Raw genomic sequence first — 18,341 nt, forward strand, 5'->3', positions numbered from 1 at the left:
ACATTAGCACTCTCCCAGTCTACAGAAGTTTGAATATTCAAAATGAGGGTTCCAGGTATCAGTCCTCTTACTGTTAAGAAGGCCTGACGCATGAGGAAGCTTACTGAAGAGTTGGGCTGTGCTATAATTTTGTTTTCTGTGATTTGAGTTGAACAGAACCATGAACAAGCCAATATTTGGCCTTGGTCAGTTGGCTGCCATGACACGGAGGTGGCATTCGGATATCTTGGGGCCTGCTTATTTTTTTCCATGTTGAAGGCTCTTTGAACTGTCAAATAAAAATGGTTTCTAAAGTATTAGGGCACCTTGAGGTGATGACAAGCAATGTAGGTGTTTTCTTTTGAATTTTATTTCAGAAATGTCTACCACAGGACCTCTTGGCATGGGAAGCACCACCACCAGCACCACCCTGCGGACCACAACTTGGAGTCCAGGCAGGAGTACCACCCCATCCGTGTCCGGAAGACGAAACCGGAGTACCAGCACCCCATCTCCAGCTGTGGAGGTGCTTGATGACATGACCACACATCTGCCATCAGCCTCGTCCCAAATCCCAGCTCTGGAAGAGAGCTGTGAGGCCGTGGAAGCTCGAGAAATCATGTGGTTTAAGACCCGTCAAGGACAGATGGCCAAGCAGCCTTGCCCTGCAGGAACGATTGGTAAGTCCGTTTTGCAGAGCTAAGCTGAAGGTCTTCTGTTAGGTTAGCTTCCTTTTCTTGCAGTTTTTTTCCTTTAGTTTTTTGTTTGTTTGTTACTGCATATTTTTGCAACTTCACTTGATTGAAACCAGAAATAACCTAGTTTTCTTATTGTTACTATACTTATCTTCATAAAACTTCTATTTGGTACACTAAATAAAATTTGCCTTATCCCATAAAATATGTAAATCAAATGTACGATAGATGTCACTATACAGGCAATCAGCATTATGTCTTTGGGTGTTATTGATTTGGTTACTTTAAATAGGTTTGTCTTAGAACAGTTCCCATGTGGACCTATTCTGAATCCGGTAGTATGTGAAGTGGTAGAAAGACCAAAAAGAATATTGGCTTTTATGAAAGTGCACATTTAATTTCTTTTTTCAGCAACATGTTTAAAAATATTCTGAAATCTTTCTTCCCTTTATGAAAGGGTGCAATGCTTAGTTCTAAAGTTTTCTGTGGTGCTGAAATCGGTTTGATTCCAACAGTTTGAAGCCTTATCTCTTAGCACTGTCCCCTTCATTCTGGGCCTCAGTTCCTTCATTTCTAAGAGAGAAATGATAACACTCCCACCCCCACTTCAGATGTTTGTTGTGTAGGTGAGTGAAATACTTTTTTTGAAAGCTACAGAGCAGCACTACAGAAATATGTCATTATTGTTGGGAGAGAGCTTTAATGGAAACCAAACCTTCTGGAGCCCTCCCAGGTGAACGTCCCTATGCTACAACCTTCTTTTTCACCTTTTCTCTGTCCCCTCGAGGCAGTCCTGTTCAGACACACACAGGCTGTCACTTGAATTATTGTAATAGCTTCCCCCAAAGCTTCACATCTCCCCTCAGATTCACCCTCCATGCTGCTGCCACAGTTATCTTTCTAAAACCTTAATCAGCTCATTTCTCTCCTCTGCTTAATGTTCATTGATTTTTTTCCAGAACCCACAGGTGGCAGACAAGGGAGTTTATGATCTGACTTTGCCTGCCTTTCCAAGTCCATTAAACACAACTCTCCTATACAGTAGACCTCAATTTAAAACATTCGAAGTTTCCCAAGGACAACATATTTTTTTTTCTGCACCTAGAATGCCCTTTCCTACCTTGTTTTCCCGGAAAACCTGCAAACTTGATTCCTTTAAGACTCAGCTGCTGCCTTGCCTCTGAAAACTCACACAACCGGCCCCATAGAGCCAGATACCGCATCTCTGGAATTTATGCAGTTGTTTTCTGTACCTGGTGTAGTTGCCAGCAAGTGCTTTAAAAATACTGAATGATTTTGTTTGTTCTGTTGCATTTCTCCAATGTCTGTTGTTTGCCAGATGCTGTTGTGTGGTGTTTTAATAAACATCATCGTAGTTTAATGATTTCAATTTTGTCTTTGTTCATTTTTAAACATAACAAGGATATAAAGTCTTTGTAAGAAAGATGGTTTGAATTTTTAAAGCAGACCTATTTTTCTCATTATTTTAGGAGTATCCACTTATCTCTGCCTGGCTCCTGATGGAATCTGGGATCCCCAAGGACCAGATCTTAGCAACTGCTCTTCTCCTTGGGTCAACCATATAACACAAAAGGTAAATTAAGTGACTGATCAGGAAGGCTTTCCCAAACCTAGATTTTCTGTTATGGATTATAGCTGTTGGCAAATAAAACAGTTAATTTTTTTTTTAAGATTTTATTTATTTATTTATTGACAGAGAGAAATCACAAGTAGATGGAGAGGCAGGCAGAGAGAGAGAGAGGGAAGCAGGCTCCCCGCTGAGCAGAGAGCCCGATGCGGGACTCGATCCCAGGACCCCAAGATCATGACCCGAGCCGAAGGCAGCGGCCTAACCCACTGAGCCACCCAGGCGCCCTTAAAATTTTTTTTTAATTAATGTAGAAAGACTCTCCCTTTTTAATTCTCTTTAAGATTTAGTGACAACCTTTGATATGCTATATGCTAATTTAGAATTTTGTTGTTCTTAAAGGGAAAATCTGTGAACTTCCTCAAGCTAAGCAGTATTGCTTATAATAATTTTATTATTAATAAAATTTTTATGATATTGTTAACTCCAGATATGAAAGTCCAAGAGCCATTATAAATCAAACTAGCAAGAGCTTCTAGCATACATGCACATGGATTTTCCTTTAGAAATAATAATTAGCAGAAAAAGTCTACCTTTGGAATCTTAGACTATTTGATATATGTTCTGTAATCTAATCATTTATCAGTGTTAAAACTATACATATGTGTGACAGAATCTTGCAGACTCAAATTTTCAGGGCTTATTTGGTTGCAATATGTTGAGCATTTTTATTATTAATGCACTGTGGGGCTTTGAATTGATTTCATTACAAACAGAGACCAGATGTGCATTTACGCCAAAAGGGCTATGGGATGAATCCTTATTATAGCAATTTGTGTGGATTTATGCACTCCTAAAATGAAGAGTCCTTCTATGGCACATTAGCTAGGCTGAGGAATTTCGGAAAGAGATTTTTCCTGAGAAATATTACAAATGATGGCCTTACTAAAAGCCTGTCTGTGCCATTTGCTCTTTTCTCTATTTGTTTTTAACCGGGCTGATCCTCAATAATATACTGTATAATAATCCATAAATATCTACCCAGTAGATCATTTAGCAGATGAGCCATAACTATCTATTTACCCTAAATCATGGAAGAACAGTGGTTATATTGACTCTAGTTACCCTTTTACATATGCATCTCTATACTTGTTGCTATTCATAATGAAGCTTCTCCAATTTCAGCACTGTTCCTGCCACAGTTTTTATGTCCTTTGATTTTATTACAATGTAGCTCAAACCCCAGGGCAAATAACTCTTACTGGTTGTGATCAGATTAAGAGATCAGTGGCGTATCTTCTTACATTAGCAACTTTTAAAAAATATTCCCTGCATACTTAGCCCAGGGGGTAATATTAATTCAGTAATAATTCACCTAGAAAGCTGAATGTTTTCATGATAATTCCTGAATATAGTTAGGCTATTTTATTGCAGGAATTACTGGGTGACTTTAACTGATAATGATACTTAATTCTTTTTCTTTCCTCTGCAGACCTCCTAATCTTATGACAAAAGAGATAATTCTTTGCAAAGACCAGACAGCTGTTGCCCATTTGATTGATGGATGGGTGTTGTTTTTTTTTTTTTTTAATATAACAAATACGTTTCATTATTCCAGAGCATTTTTGTTTAATTCTATAGTGTCTGTGAAATTATGTAATATTATAATTATTTTAAGATTATAGCATTTAGGCAATTGGAATGTATAATAATGCCTTAGTTTCATTTCTTATAAGTTTATAAAATCTTCAAAATTATAATAGGAGGCTTTAGAGCACCCTGAATGAGATTATTTAACTAGCCCAAGGTCAGTGTTGGAGCTGGGGTTTTGGCTGGGTCTACCTTTAGGTCTACCTTTATCAAGACATCGTGCGTGGCCACAAGACTGGTGAAACTGTGCCCAGATTTTGACGGACTGACTTTTTACTTCCTTGCCTAGTCTCGCTTTACTTTTGTTCACGCTGTCACCTGGTGCGTCCTTCACACCACCAATACTGATGCTATTCATTGACTAGCAATGGTAGTTGAATAGGTTTCTTTACCGCAAAACTCCCAAACCTTGAAATAGTAACATTGTAAATCTCCAAGAGAGCATTTGTATGCGGTATTCCCAGAACGATTTTTCCAAACTCTCTCCCTTCTCTCCAAAGCATCTTCCGTAGAATCCATACCTTTGCCCATTTCCTCTGTCAGTACCAGAGTGCCAGCGATAAACGGATGGAACATTCGAAGAAAAGGGTTTGTTTACAGTGTTCTTGGTGGAGCAAAGCTGAGCCGGGAGGGATTGAGCAGGAAGCCAGGGCCAGTAACCGAGGTGAAACTATTCCCAAGCCCAGGCCTGTGGTTGCTGGATCAAAGGAGTGACTTAGAATTGGAAGGGGGTGTCTTTGAGAAGAAAGTTGACCTACCCAGGAGAGACTCAGCCTAGCCCCAGGCAACTTTTCACAGAGCTGTAAAGGATTAAATACCCTGACTTCACTCTCCCCCTCCACCCTCTCCATTGAACAAACACGTGGAAGCCAGAGAAGGGGGGGGGGAGCGGGGGGCTCAGAATAACATCCCAGGTTCACCATGTAGAGCAGAGAGCAGGATGGAGGAGGGTGGAAGTGGCCTTGAACCAAGAACTGGCAAGTAGCATTCTCAGCTTTGCACTCCCTTCTCTCGTGCCTCCTCCTTTGGCCATCCTGGTTTCCTTTCTCCTGGCGCTGCCACGACCCCTTCTTCCTTCTCCGTGCCCCAGCCCCTCTGCTCTGCTCTGAACTTCCCCTCTTTTTCTGAGAGACCGTTTATGGTCACGTTGAAAAATGAAAGTAAAATGGCTCTTTTTCATGATTCATTCCTTCCGTCTTTCCCCTTCCATCGTCCTGTGAACTTAAAATTTTAAAATGAAAGAACACTTTTTACGCCCTCTGAAAGCATAGGTGAGAAAAGAGAGGAGGGAGTGATTTTCTGTAAATGGTGTATTCCGAAATTTCCCCTCCTCAAGAGTTCAACGAGTGACCGCATCCTGGAATGCGACGTGCCTTCTTTATGACTTCACAGTTTTTCTGGGGAATTGCTGAGGGCTTTCGAGGAAAGAATATCCCTGATCACAGTCTCTGCATCAATATACCGTGGGGAGGGTCATTCTTTTCATTATCAATAATACTGTCCACCCACTGTGTGTTTGGCCCCAATAGACAGCAAGTATACACAAATAAATGGATCAGGATGACATTTGAAGAAGCAAATCACATTTTCCTGTTTGTTAATAAGAAACGGGTACTGCTTCCCTACTCCCACCCCTACCGTCGGGCCAGGAGGAAGAAAACCGTCACAGCATCTTGATGGCTTCTGATTCCCAAATGAATGCAGGCCACTTACATACTGGTGAAATTATAGATTAAATTTGGGGTGGTGATGAAGAGCGGGTTACATTTTATTAGAGACAATGGAAGCCTCTACAATCAGAATTTCACGAAGAAATTTATTACAAACTAGCCAGAATAGTTTGATAAGGATGAGATTTAATAAAAAGCATAATTTGTGCAGAAAGAAAAAGGCAAAAGTCATACACAAAGGGGCCTTTGCCCCAGTAATAGAGAGGGAGGAGGTAGCGAGAAAAATTGGTAGGTGTTTGCATGGAAGGATGGGTGTGTGGATGTTTGGGGGATGGATGCATGGATGGTTCGAAGGAAAGGCAGGTTCAAAGATAAATGGATGCGTAGAGAGACAGATTGGTCTTCTTGAAAGAGCCAGCGAATTTAGTGTAGAGCTTGGGCTCCTCAATCATATGCAGCAAAATATCCTCTTTTCTCACCTTAATTACTGCTTACTAAAATATAGTCTCCAGCTTCGGCTTGATCTCAGATTACACCAGATTTTCAAAGGGGAGTTTATATTTTCTATGCTGCAGACCTTTAAAGAGCTTATTGCACTTTAAAATCCCTCCAGTCTTCTGCAATTTAAAAATCTTTGAAATTACAGTTTTGAATAGCTTCCGTATTTCTTTGCATATGAAGTGAGTTATGCTTCCTACTTCATTACCTGGTTCAACTGTTATATGGAAAAGAAATGCGTGAACTGTCACTGGAAAACAGTCTTTCTATTTCTAGCAAACTGAAGAGTCTTGTCTTTTGTTTGTTCACAAGCTACTGACCGATTTTGAGATAAGTAGAGTTTTTCCTGCTTTTCCAAAGATCCAGAATTGTTGGGATTTTACAGTATAAAATAAACCCATTTTCTTCTAGGGAAGACTAGGTTGAATCTTATCACCCAAGTTTTAATTTCTCCCTTCTTTTAATCTCTGCAGAGCTAATATGGAATGAAAGCAAATTGCTTCTTAATTTTTCAGAGATTGGTAGGCTTTCTAGGACTTCAGGCTTATTTAACTGACTTTCAATTGCGAGATAGAACCATTTAATTGTTTATATTCCTTCTTGACTCTGATTTATAGCAAAATAACATAAGTAGATCTTTCAAAGAAATGATAGCTATATACTTAAACACTATGAAAAACTCCTTCATGAATTGTTTTGGCACCCAATTAATGTTTGATGCAATAATCTCATACAATGTCAAAACATTTCAGAGAAAATTGTTTTCACATGTGTCAAAATTTGAAATGTAAATAGTATCCATCTCTGTCATAATTATTATCTTTAAAGCTACAGGGTTCTCCTCCCTCCCCTTCAAGTCCTGGAAATAATCCTGCCATTTCAATACAGGCATTAATTTACTAATCCTCATAGAACTCATACAATTTCTCAGTGTGCATGTGCTTATTTCTAAGAAAGAAGGTTAGTCGAATTTAGTGCAAGAAATGTTAAAGAACAGACATGTTCATTAGGTCTGTAAGCGAGGATATGCAGAGTAACATTATTTCAACACAGATTCAAGTGTATCTGTTGTGTAGAAGTAAGATAATGGTGGTCTGACTGCTGTGGTGAGAGAAAAGAGCAATTAGAAAGGCAATAGAGTAGCCTCTGGATGCCACTGGAAAAAATACGGTCAGAGAAAGCCTGGTCTGGAAAGGCAAACTTTGAGCTAGGAATACTGAGGTCGCAATGGCTGTTGGAGAAACAGTTAATGGTCCTACCACCTTGGAGTCCCTCTCTTTCATTCCCCTCCCATAGCCAATCAGACATTAGGCCTGTCTATGTCACTGTACTTAGAAACCTCTCCCAAATCAGGCCACTTTTCACCGCTGCTACCCTAATCCAACACAGCTTCTGCTGCTGGAGTCTCTTGGCAAGGTCCCTTTCATCCTCTGGAACTTTCCAGTCCGTTCTCCTGAGTTGATTTCAAATACAACTCTGATTAGACCACTCCTGTTTGGGCTCTTAGCACCTTCCCTTGCTCTTAGCTCATTCCCAAAATCTTCATCATGACTTCTGAAGGGGACTGCTTAATCTGCCCCTTACTCACCTCTCCAGCGGCCTAAATCCCACTTAAAGGCCCCTTTGTGCAGTTCCTCTAGGACCTGTGCCCCTCCCTCCTAAAAGTGTCCTCTCTGCCTAGGGGCTTCCCCTACCTCCCAACCCAATTCCCTTTCCATTCCATTTCATAGTCAACATTATTCCCTGGAAAACCCTTTCTTAAATTATTCCCTAACTTCAGACACTAGGGTAAAATGCCCTTAAACTTGGGTTCTGTATTGCACTCAACAAAATTAAAATTAAATAATTCTTTAGTTAATTTATTAAAAACCCTTTCTATTGCTAGTATGCAAGCTCCTTTTTTTTGTGGGGGGGGGAACCTTTTTATTCAGTATTGGAGCCTCAGACTTTAGCCCAGTGCTATTAGAAATTCACTTGTTAAGGGCACCTGGGTGGTTCAGTTGGTTAAGCTTCTGCCTTTGGCTCAGGTCATAATTCCAGGATCCTGGGATTGGGCCCCACCAGGCATCTCTGCCGCTCCACCTGCTCGTGCTCTTTTGCTTTCGCTCTGTAAAATAAATAAAATCTTTTGGGGCACCTGGGGGGCTCAGTGGGTTAAAGCCTCTGGCCTCTGCTCAGGTTATGATCCCAGGGTCCTGGGATTGAGCCCTGCATCAGGCTCTCTGCTCAGCAGGGAGCCTGCTTCCCTCTCTCTCTCTGCCTGCCTCTCTGCCTACTTGTGATCTCTGTCTGTCAAATAAATAAATAAAATCTTTTTAAAAATAAATAATAAATAAATAAAATCTTTTAAAAAAATTTTTTAAAAAGTAAAGAAAAAATACATGGTAATAAAGACATAGTAAAAAACAATGTAACAACAAAACAAAGGTTATAGAACAATTATACAGAACAATGATTAACAGAGTAAAACCATAAAATTCTATAAATATATTCATTATTATAAGAATAACATAGATGGAGGGCTCCTGGGTGGCTCAGTCATTAAGCGTCTGCCTTCGGCTTAGGTCATGATCCTGGAGTCCCGGGACGAGTCCCACATTCAAGCTCCCTGCTCCTCGGGAAGCTTGCTTCTCCCTCTCCCACTTACCCTGCTTGTGTCCCCTCTCTTGCTGTGTGTCTCTCTCTCTATCAAATAAATAAATAAATAAATAATCTTAAAAAAAAAAAAAAGCATAGATGGAAACTACAACAAATGCCAGCACACTAAAATCATGAATTGATGAAAAGAAATTGTAGGGATTCCAGCTAATGAATATTCATACACACAGGGAAGAGGTTTTCAAACTTACCAAGCACTTCTATCATGTGTTTAGAGTTACTGAATGGAGTACTGAATTTGAATACTTAGTGAATACTAGCATCTCACTGATTTAATTAATGATTACCAAATTTTATAAATCATTCACTGGTTATTAGATGGCCAGTAAGCAGTCTTAAACTGTATGTAAAATTAAAATGTATGGGTTATAATCACATTTGTGTTTCTCGCTTGGGGACCACTTAAAAGTACTTTCATGAGGGCATCTAGATGGCTCAGTTGGTTAAGCAAATGCCTTCGGTTCAGGTCGTGATCCTGGAGTCCCAGGATTGAGTCCCGCAACAAGCTCCCTGCTTGGCATGGAGTCTGCTTCTCCCTCTGACCTTCCCCCTTCTCATGCTCTTTCTCTATCATTCTCTCTCTCTCTCAAATAAATAAATAAAATCTTAAAAAAAGAAAAAAAAAAAGGTGTGCTTTTCCATAGCACCCCTTTAAAAAAAAAAAAAAGTACTCCTGACCTGTCAGTGGACCATGAATGCTCTTTTGATCTACATTGACTTTGTTACGTACTTATCCTTGAACCCTATAATGTATTCCATTTGGTTTTTAGGTATCTTAGGTATGTAGTCCTTGACCATATTTTACAAATTTATTAAAGTTAGTGCGAGTGTTTTCTATTCTAAGGATTTCTGAAAAGTACTGATTATATAGTAAATACTTTAATATATTCTTCTTGTAGTATCTAAACATTATAGTAAAGAGTTTTCCTTTGATTCCCATCTTTCAAAGTTCGTTCTGTGTGCTTAAATATATATAAAATAAACACATAAAATATCATGCTTTATGTATTGTACTTCTTTTTCATATGCTCCTATTGCTTTGCATTTTTATTTCATGAATACCATGCCAATAGATATGAGCATATATAATTTTTATACTTGCATTTATTTTGACTCAACAGAGCATGTTGAAAATCGATGTTAACAATTGATCTCCTTTATACATTTAAGCTGTTGTACAATATTCCATGGTATGTATATATATGAGAAGTTTTCTTTAATTCATAATCCATTTTGTTTTCTATTATAACCAAGCTAGAATGAACATGTTTGAACATTTCTTTTTTACATCTCTGAGATTATTTTATTTCTTATGGTTGAAATTGATAATAAAAATCACTCAATTTTATAGTCTTCACATTTCAAAATTTAATGGACACTCATAATTTGTTCCAGAGGGTTATACAGGTATACGCCTGTTAGTAGTTTCTGACGGTGATAGACATTTCCACAAATCCTTGCCAACATTTTCTTACTAAAATTTTTTTTTGCTCTTATTTTGGATTTTCTGTATACTTGAGGATGAGATTATTAATGATTTAGCTTTCTGATAGCCCTAATTTATTTATTTGTTTCTTTAGCATTCAATTTCACTAAAAACATGTATTAAGTATCCGTTAGAAGATACTGATAACCTTTGTGACTAAGAGTCTTAGTCATGCTCCAACATGTTAGGAAGATAGCGAACTTTTCTCTGTTTGACCCTAAATTTTATATTGGACTGTGCTTTAAAAAAAGAAAAATAAAAAGGAAGGAAAAAAAATTTCCTAAAGATAACACTGTTATATATTTACATTATTATAGGGAAAAATATCCCTATTCTCTCATTACCCAAAGCTGTCAAATTTATTCACATGAGCATGGGCTATTATTAGTCTTTGTCTTTTCTAAATCTTTGGAGTGTTGACAATTTGATATATATATATATATATATATATATATATATTTTTTTTTTTTTTTTTTTTAAGATTTTATGTATTTATTTGACAGAGAGAAACACAGCCAGAGAAGGAAACACAGCAGGGGAAGTGAGAGAGGGAGAAGCAGGCTTCCCATGGAGGAGGCAGCCCAATGCAGGGCTCCATCTCAGGACTCTGGGACCATGGCCTGAGCAGAAGGCAGACGCCTAACGACTGAGGCACCCAGGCACCCCAATTTGATATGTTCTTATAGAGCATACTTGAAAAATCAGCATGTAGCTACTAAAATGGAAGATGCTAGAAACAGCAATTATTTGCTACCTAGTTCAGTGGGATCAAACTCTCTTACTTGGTTAATAAGGAAATGAAGACCCTTTGAAAACCAGGGATTGTATTTAGGGTAAAATTTTCACAGAGCTTAGCAGTCAGTTAGTGTCCTTTGCGTACTAAATACTAATTTAAGCACAATGGAAAATCTGTGCTTGCCTCTGAGAACTTAGAATATAGCTGCAGAGTCACAACACAAATTCACCAATATTGGATTTAAAAACTCACAGAGAGGGGTGCCTGGGTGGCTCAGTGGGTTAAAGCCTCTGCCTTCTGCTCAGGACATGATCCCAGGGTCCTGGGATAGAGCCCTGCATTGGGCTCCCTGCTCAGCAGGGGGCCTGCCCACCCCTTTCTCTGCCTGCCTCTCTGCCTACTTGTGATCTCTAGCTGTCAAATAAATAAATAAATAATCTTAAGGGGGAAAAAAAAACTCATAGAAAAATCATAGGGCAAACCTTAGATTTGACCACTCACATGGATAATTAAGGTGCGAACAATTTTCAGAAGTAAGATTCCTCAGGGAGGAGCTTCTTAAAGCTGTAAGTTTCAAGATAGGTATTGTAGGAAAAAAAAATGGATTAATAGGAAAACTCAGGGAACATACTCCAGGTGAAGATAGAGTTTAATACCTATTGGCTTGGTGATTGTAATTCTATGCAAAATCAATCGTTCACAGAGACCAATGAAGTCACTTAACGAAGATTTCTTTCCTTTTTATTCCATTTTCAAAACTGCAGTTGAAATCTGGAGAGACCGCTGCCAACATTGCTAGAGAGCTGGCTGAACAAACAAGAAATCATCTGAATGCTGGAGACATCACCTCCTCCGTCCGCGCCATGGACCAGCTGGTGGGACTCCTGGATGTGCAGCTCCGGAACCTGACCCCAGGAGGAAAAGACAGTGCCGCCCGGAGCTTGAACAAGGTAGGGACTTTGCACATATATATCTTCAAAGTTGTAGTGAAATCAGGGAAACTGCACTGGTTAATTTTTCTCTTTCTCTAAAATCAGATCATTCTAAAGAGCATCACTAATTATATTCAATCTGCTTCATTCTTTTATGATAATGGTGACCGTATTTGGCCTCTAATCTAAAGACACAATAAGGGATAATCTCTGTCCTTATATTTTTTTGAATTTACAATTCTGTTTTCTTTGGTGTTTACTGTTTTGAGTGCTAAATTCTGGCGAGGTCAATATGAGGAAATTAGATGTATTTTGTTTCTTTTTTTTCCTTTTGAACTTTTATATCAAAATAGTTATAATAAAATAAACGTCTAATCAATAAGTAGAAGTTTAGAAAATGGCAACCATGAGAAAGAATATTAGCAATTCATTAAAGATGTTTAAAAGTGAAATAATTTAATCTAATTAATATTACCCTTAAAAACTCATAGGACAAGTAATTAGGTTTTAATTTATATTTCCTTTTGATAGTTAAGTTTACTTAGATTTTACTTCACTATGTTAACATAGGTTTAATTGTATGGCAGCAAATTTGAATTGTAAATAATGAAGATAATTCATATTTTTAAATTTCAGAGAAGATATATTTTTATATTCTTATTTATACTTACAAGTATACAATACATACTTATATATGATATAAACATATATAACCATTTTATGTTTACTGTATATAACCTACCCACTATAAAAGCAATTTATTTACATAAATATGTAAAGTATATTTTCATATTTTTAAGGAATATAATTTATTCCTTATAAGATCACATGGCAAATTGACTCCACGATGAAACGATACTAGGGTTGCTACATCAATTGGCATGTGTTCCCTGAAAGGTATTTGTGTAGCAGAAGTGACCAGTTTCTGAAACTGAATTTTAAGGCCTTGAATGTCATAATAGTCCTCCTACTTTAAAAAGCAAGAATTTGGCAGTAACAGACACATCCTCTAAGGAATTCACTAAATGAATGTTCCCCTTTAGAATGAAAAATGACTTTTGAGAGTGGTCTTTTAATATGTTAAGGTTTTTTTCCTGTCTCATTAGACTAAGAGTCTCACTGAGCAAGAAGGAAGAAATTTTTCAAATAATGATGGTTTGATGCAGGAAAGCCTGACATTTTATCTGCCAAATACGGTTTTTCCTGCAATTTCATCCTCAGAAAACAGATTCAGTTTTATCTAGTAGATCTAAATTACTATTAAAGTTTTTTTTTTTCATGCTGAGCGTAAAAGGAGTTATTTTTGTCACTTATGCCCCTGATAGAATCACAACCAAGTCCCTGATAAAATGTAATCCACAGCTGCCTATGTAATCTGGACATGCTGTGATTTTAATGTGTTATTACCCAGGCTGACTGGATGCTATTAACAAATATTGCTGCCAGCTATTGTTATCCTAATGTACTGGAAGTAATAATTTCTATTAATGTTACATATCCATAGCATAACTTGTGATAGCAATACTTTGTATCTTTATTTAAAAATGGTGTTGATGTCTGATAATATCAGGTAAAGCTGGCGATTAATGTCACATTCTAACTGGCTACAGCTAATCAGCTTGCCTACTCTGAATATCAAATAACTACATAATGGGCAAATTTTCCATTTGTGAAGCTTTTTAATGCTTTCCTTTGTTTCCCATTTGGCTCTTTTCAATTGTTTATATAATGTGGTTTGTCATATGTTAATTTGCATGATGGGGTAAGGAGATCGGAGGGCAAAGGTTATTCATGTGCTCCCTGGCTTGCTCTCATTTCCTGCGGTTCCCACTGTTTCCTAAAGCAGTTATAACCCATCAGATTTGCAGAAGTCAACTTGGTACAAATCAATTGAACTCCACATTGAAATTCTGAAGGGTTTAGAGTCCTGCAAAACCAAGATGCGAGTCAGTGATCCAAATGACAGCGTTGGCAATTTACTTGCACTCATTCCTCACTTAATTCTTTAGAGGAGTAACTGCTCTGTGCTCATTGAAGACTGCATGAATTAAAGTTGGGAGAGTATTAGCCACACAAAAGGCATCAGAGTAACTGCTTCTTTAAACCTGGGTCATTTTCTCCTTCAACAATCAAGGCTACTGAAGGAAAAAAAAAAAAAATTAGGGAAGAGGAAGAAAATCACAACCCATGAAATTTTGTGTCATTTATTCAAACAGGGCAATTAAACTTATTACTTATTTATTTTATCGTCAGAAAAAAAAATGTTTGGGATTGAATATGAGTTGTTTTGCCCACAAAAACATCATGCTGTTTGCAAACAAATTAACAAAAACAGGCTTCTTATCCCAAAGAAGTTTCTAAAATATACAAGGATTTTTGTTGTTGTTGTTTTTTGTGGGTTTTTTTGGTCAAAACTGTGAAAAGGAATTATTCAAGACATAAAAGCAGTGATAAATCAAAAGATTAATTACATTCTTCTAATCAGAAGTTACTTATCTGTTGGTATTTTTCCCTTGGAACCAAATAATCATAATGAATGGGCACTTCTATTTTTCTGATAAACAAAATTTCTTGTGTTTGAACATATGGTTTGTGGTGCATATTAACCATCTATATAATTTTGAAACCACAAACAATGTGGGTTCCAAATTTTTGATATAGTTTACTTAACTTCTTATGTCTTCATTTGTGGCTCATGAATTAACAACTAACCTGATGTGCAATGAATCATTTTAAACGACTGAAGCATAATGGTATTTACTAATTTCTACCAAATTTATTCCACGATTTCCTCCATCATTAACAACTTTATACCATCCGTTTTCACTTGGGTTGCTCTGAAAGGGTGCTGGCAACTAGTTTTCAAGCCGTTGCTCACATTTTGCTGCTGCTTTAGCTTTCATTCTCTTCTAGAAAGTAGTGCACAACAAAATAAGGTGTTTTGTGTAGATGTGTTCTTTTATTTTTCTTGTTTTCTTCTGTCACTAACTTGTTTTTTCTATTCTGTGTTTAATCTGCTGTCTTAATGGATTCAGCTTCAGAAAAGAGAGCGCTCTTGCAGAGCCTATGTCCAGGTACTTTCTGCGTTTTTATAAATGTGTTAAGTTGTTGAATTGTCTCTGTTGGTGGTCCCATGTATGGGCATTGGATAGATCAATGATAATGTACCCTGTTGAGCTAAAGGGATTTCAGGGAGGGCATGGAGGGTGGGAAGAGAGAGACATGTTGCAAAGGTATGTGCTGAAAATAAATCTGGCAGCGCGCACGCTCTGTCATGCAAAACGAACACAGACCGACAAGGAGGGGCAACTTGGTATGTGACAGTTTTGATCACAGCTAAAAGGTGAGTTGGGTGTAATATGTAAATCTCTCATTTCTTCATAGGGGTGTGTAGGAAAACATTTTGTTAATACATTGGGTCAGTTAATAGTGAATAGCAAATCATTCAGAAATGACATTGAATGAAAATCCTGTAAGTCAAAGAATAGTCCAGAATACTTGGAATATCATGCTTCTGTACCAAAATGTTCAACCCATGCTGGGACTCTCTTACTTTCCCACTCACTGTAAACATTTTAGTCCTGATACAAATGTAATTTTTCTCCAGTTAACATGTTGCAATTTGTTTCTAAGCAGGATAGAAACCATTCCTGTGTTTACGGGTTCTGTGTGAAAAGAATCCCAGAAACAACCTTTATAGGTATTTTTATAAGGCAGAAATGCAGGAAGGCAGTGTAGAGGTGGAAAAAATTTTCCTTTTTCCCCACTAAGTTCTTTGGCTGGTCTAGTGATTAAATTGACATAAGACAGATTAACAGGAGGAAAACAAATTTAATTCCATATGTACAGAAATCCCCAAAAGATACGAGACTCAAGGGCAGTCAGACAGTTGAGGCTTAAATATCACCCTGAGCTAAGAAATGAGAGAGGGGCGTGGGGTTTCAAAAATAGAAAATTTAGATATTAGATATTAGATAATATACATTTTACTTTATAAATTAATGGATCTTTGAGTGTAAGAAACATCCCATTGTTTTTGTTTTGTTTTCTCCTAAGTCTTTGGGAATTACATATTTATGTGTATATATATATACACATAAATATATATGTATATGAAAACCTATCCTCTTGGTATGTGCAGTAGATACAGAAGTTGAAGTATTCTTCAACAATGAAGGCTGAAGATCATTTTTGAGCAATATGTGTGTTGTTTTTGATGACAATCTATGCTATCCCCTTAATGGGGCCTTGGAGATAATTAGCCTTTCGGTATTTAAATCTATGAAATGCATGGTCATTCAAACATGAATCTCTGATGGAAAATTAATAGCACAGTTTATTCAATGGCTGATTTCCTGGTGTTATAATTGACTGTCTGTGAATAAATGTTTCAGCTATTGACTAAACATCTGATAAGACCAGATACAAACAGAATATTTGTGAAGCAGAAATGCTCTGCTCACTAAGACATGGCATTACTTCTATTCGTTGTAATGTAGATTATTACTCTATGAAATTCTAGGGTGAGTCATACTTTAAACTGTAGTCTATTAGAATTTTAAAGACTTGCCTAATGTCCCTAGTGTTTTCTATGTTTGGAGCACATTCTCAGCTATTTATGAAATAGGTCTAAGATATACTGGAAGTGCTTTATGTATTAAATTCTTTAAAAAATATAATTATGTAGGAATCACGAGATTCTAAAGAAAAATGTGGCCTTTCCATTGGTACACATAATGATCCTTAGAGGTTTGATTTTTGACCATCAAATTCATTTAGCTTTTAATGATTTAGAGGTACACTGTCTATTCTATGAATTGTCTAGATCCATCTTTCCTACACTTGTTTCTATCACCAACGAAGCGTAGTAAAATCTGGACCAGCATCTACCAGCCATGATCATTGTTAACTGATCTATATAGGTGAACAAGAGGTGGTTGCTTTGATTTTTTAAATAATATGTGAAGGCCCTAATACTCATTACCCATTATGCCTGCACCTCCAAAATTATACCAAAAAAAAAAAAAAAAAAAAAAAACAATTGGGTCCAATATTTTTTCATTTAGTTTTAATTTAGATTACACTAAAATCTTAGTTTACTATCAAAAGATAGAAACTGATATGAGTCATAGTAAAAAAAAAAAAAGGAAATCATTACCATGTCAAGCAAAACAAATATTTTCATTTAAGAAGAGAGTGTTAACGTTTTATGCCAGAGGAGACAAGTAAGGTTTGTGTTAAATAGGTATATTAAATAACTACCATGATGTCACGTATAAATAGAAGGTACTTGAAAGAGGAACCTGAGTTAGCTGGAGAGATGAGGTGACTGGCCCAAGGTCACGCATGAGCACCCACCGCACTAATACTGCTATTCTAACGTGCCTGCAGTGCTTTCCCAACATCCACAATGATTTATTATTAAGAATAAATGCAGTTATTAGGCAGTAATAATGTAGGCATCACCATGGGAGGCAGTTTGCATAAATTATTATTTAATACCCACAACAATCCTATGAGGTAATTATTGCTATTTTTAACTTAAAATAGAGAAGACAAGGCCTGGGGGAATTAAATGACTTTCACAAGATCATACACTGGAAATTGAGGGGGTCCTGAATTCAAAGCTAGGACTTCCTGACTCAGAATCTCATGCTCCACATTCCTAGGATACCGCTGTTACAGAACTGACTTCATTATTTAGAGTTAGGAGTTGGGATACATCTTCTGGTTTACGTTTATTGATTTATTTTACTATATTTCAGGGATGGTATAAACTAGTTTTTTCCTTTCCTTTTTGTTTGAGATTGAGTTCAAATGCCTGTATAGTAATCATTTTTGTACTGTGGATGAAGCGCAAATACACACATAATTTGCTTCGAGGGCCTTTCAGAGAACTCTGTGATCAAAAAATTACCTTATTAACAGAAGGGGGGAAAAAGCAATTAGAAAATACTGTAACTGTCTGTTAAAAGAGCTCTATCAAAATATTTTCCAGAGTGACTGCATCATTTTGCATTTCCAACCAACAGCGCACGAAGGGTTTTAGTTCCTTCCCCTCCTCGGTAACACGTGTTATGCTCTGTCTTTTTTGATAATAGCCATTCTAGTACAGGTGAATTGTCCAGTCCTTAGCTCCAGTCATGGAGTGGGGGCAGGAGGCAGGAGCAGAGTCCAGGAACCAGTGCAAAGTCGTATGGCTCCAAAAAGAGATGCTCCAAAAAGGTTTTCCTGAGACTCTGGGAGAGGAGCACGACCTCAAACCACTTAAGAACAACCTCTTTCCTGTTCTGTAAATGTTAGCAGAGCTTAGATTTACCTTTTTTTCCCCTCATTTTTTAAGTAGTTCTCCTCGTTATCAGGAAATATTAAGAATTACTGGCATTCATTCTTCATGGCTTTAAAAGCAGGACGTTTTCCTATTAAAGAAATGTATGTTTTTAAATTTT

The 18,341-nt window shown here is 37.2% G+C and overlaps 1 protein-coding gene across 18 annotated transcripts in view; it reads left to right on the forward strand.

The window, feature by feature from the left end:
* The window catches only part of ADGRL3 (adhesion G protein-coupled receptor L3), an 839,163-nt gene that overhangs the window by 658,958 nt on the left and 161,864 nt on the right, over positions 1-18,341 (forward strand). For 9 of the 18 annotated variants that reach the window (XM_045079818.1, XM_045079821.1, XM_045079816.1 and 6 more), the window contains 4 exons: positions 357-659; positions 2,165-2,268; positions 11,725-11,910; positions 14,928-14,966. In XM_045079818.1, the coding sequence (XP_044935753.1) occupies positions 357-659; positions 2,165-2,268; positions 11,725-11,910; positions 14,928-14,966 (632 nt within the window). The remainder of the gene's footprint in view (positions 1-356; positions 660-2,164; positions 2,269-11,724; positions 11,911-14,927; positions 14,967-18,341) is intronic. The other 9 variants (XM_045079817.1, XM_045079820.1, XM_045079806.1 and 6 more) reach the window with 3 other exon arrangements.

This window comes from Mustela putorius, unplaced genomic scaffold, assembly GCF_011764305.1.
Source record: "Mustela putorius furo isolate JIRA1106 unplaced genomic scaffold, ASM1176430v1.1 tig00000430_pilon_pilon_pilon, whole genome shotgun sequence".
In the NCBI taxonomy this organism is placed as follows: Eukaryota; Metazoa; Chordata; class Mammalia; order Carnivora; family Mustelidae; genus Mustela; species Mustela putorius.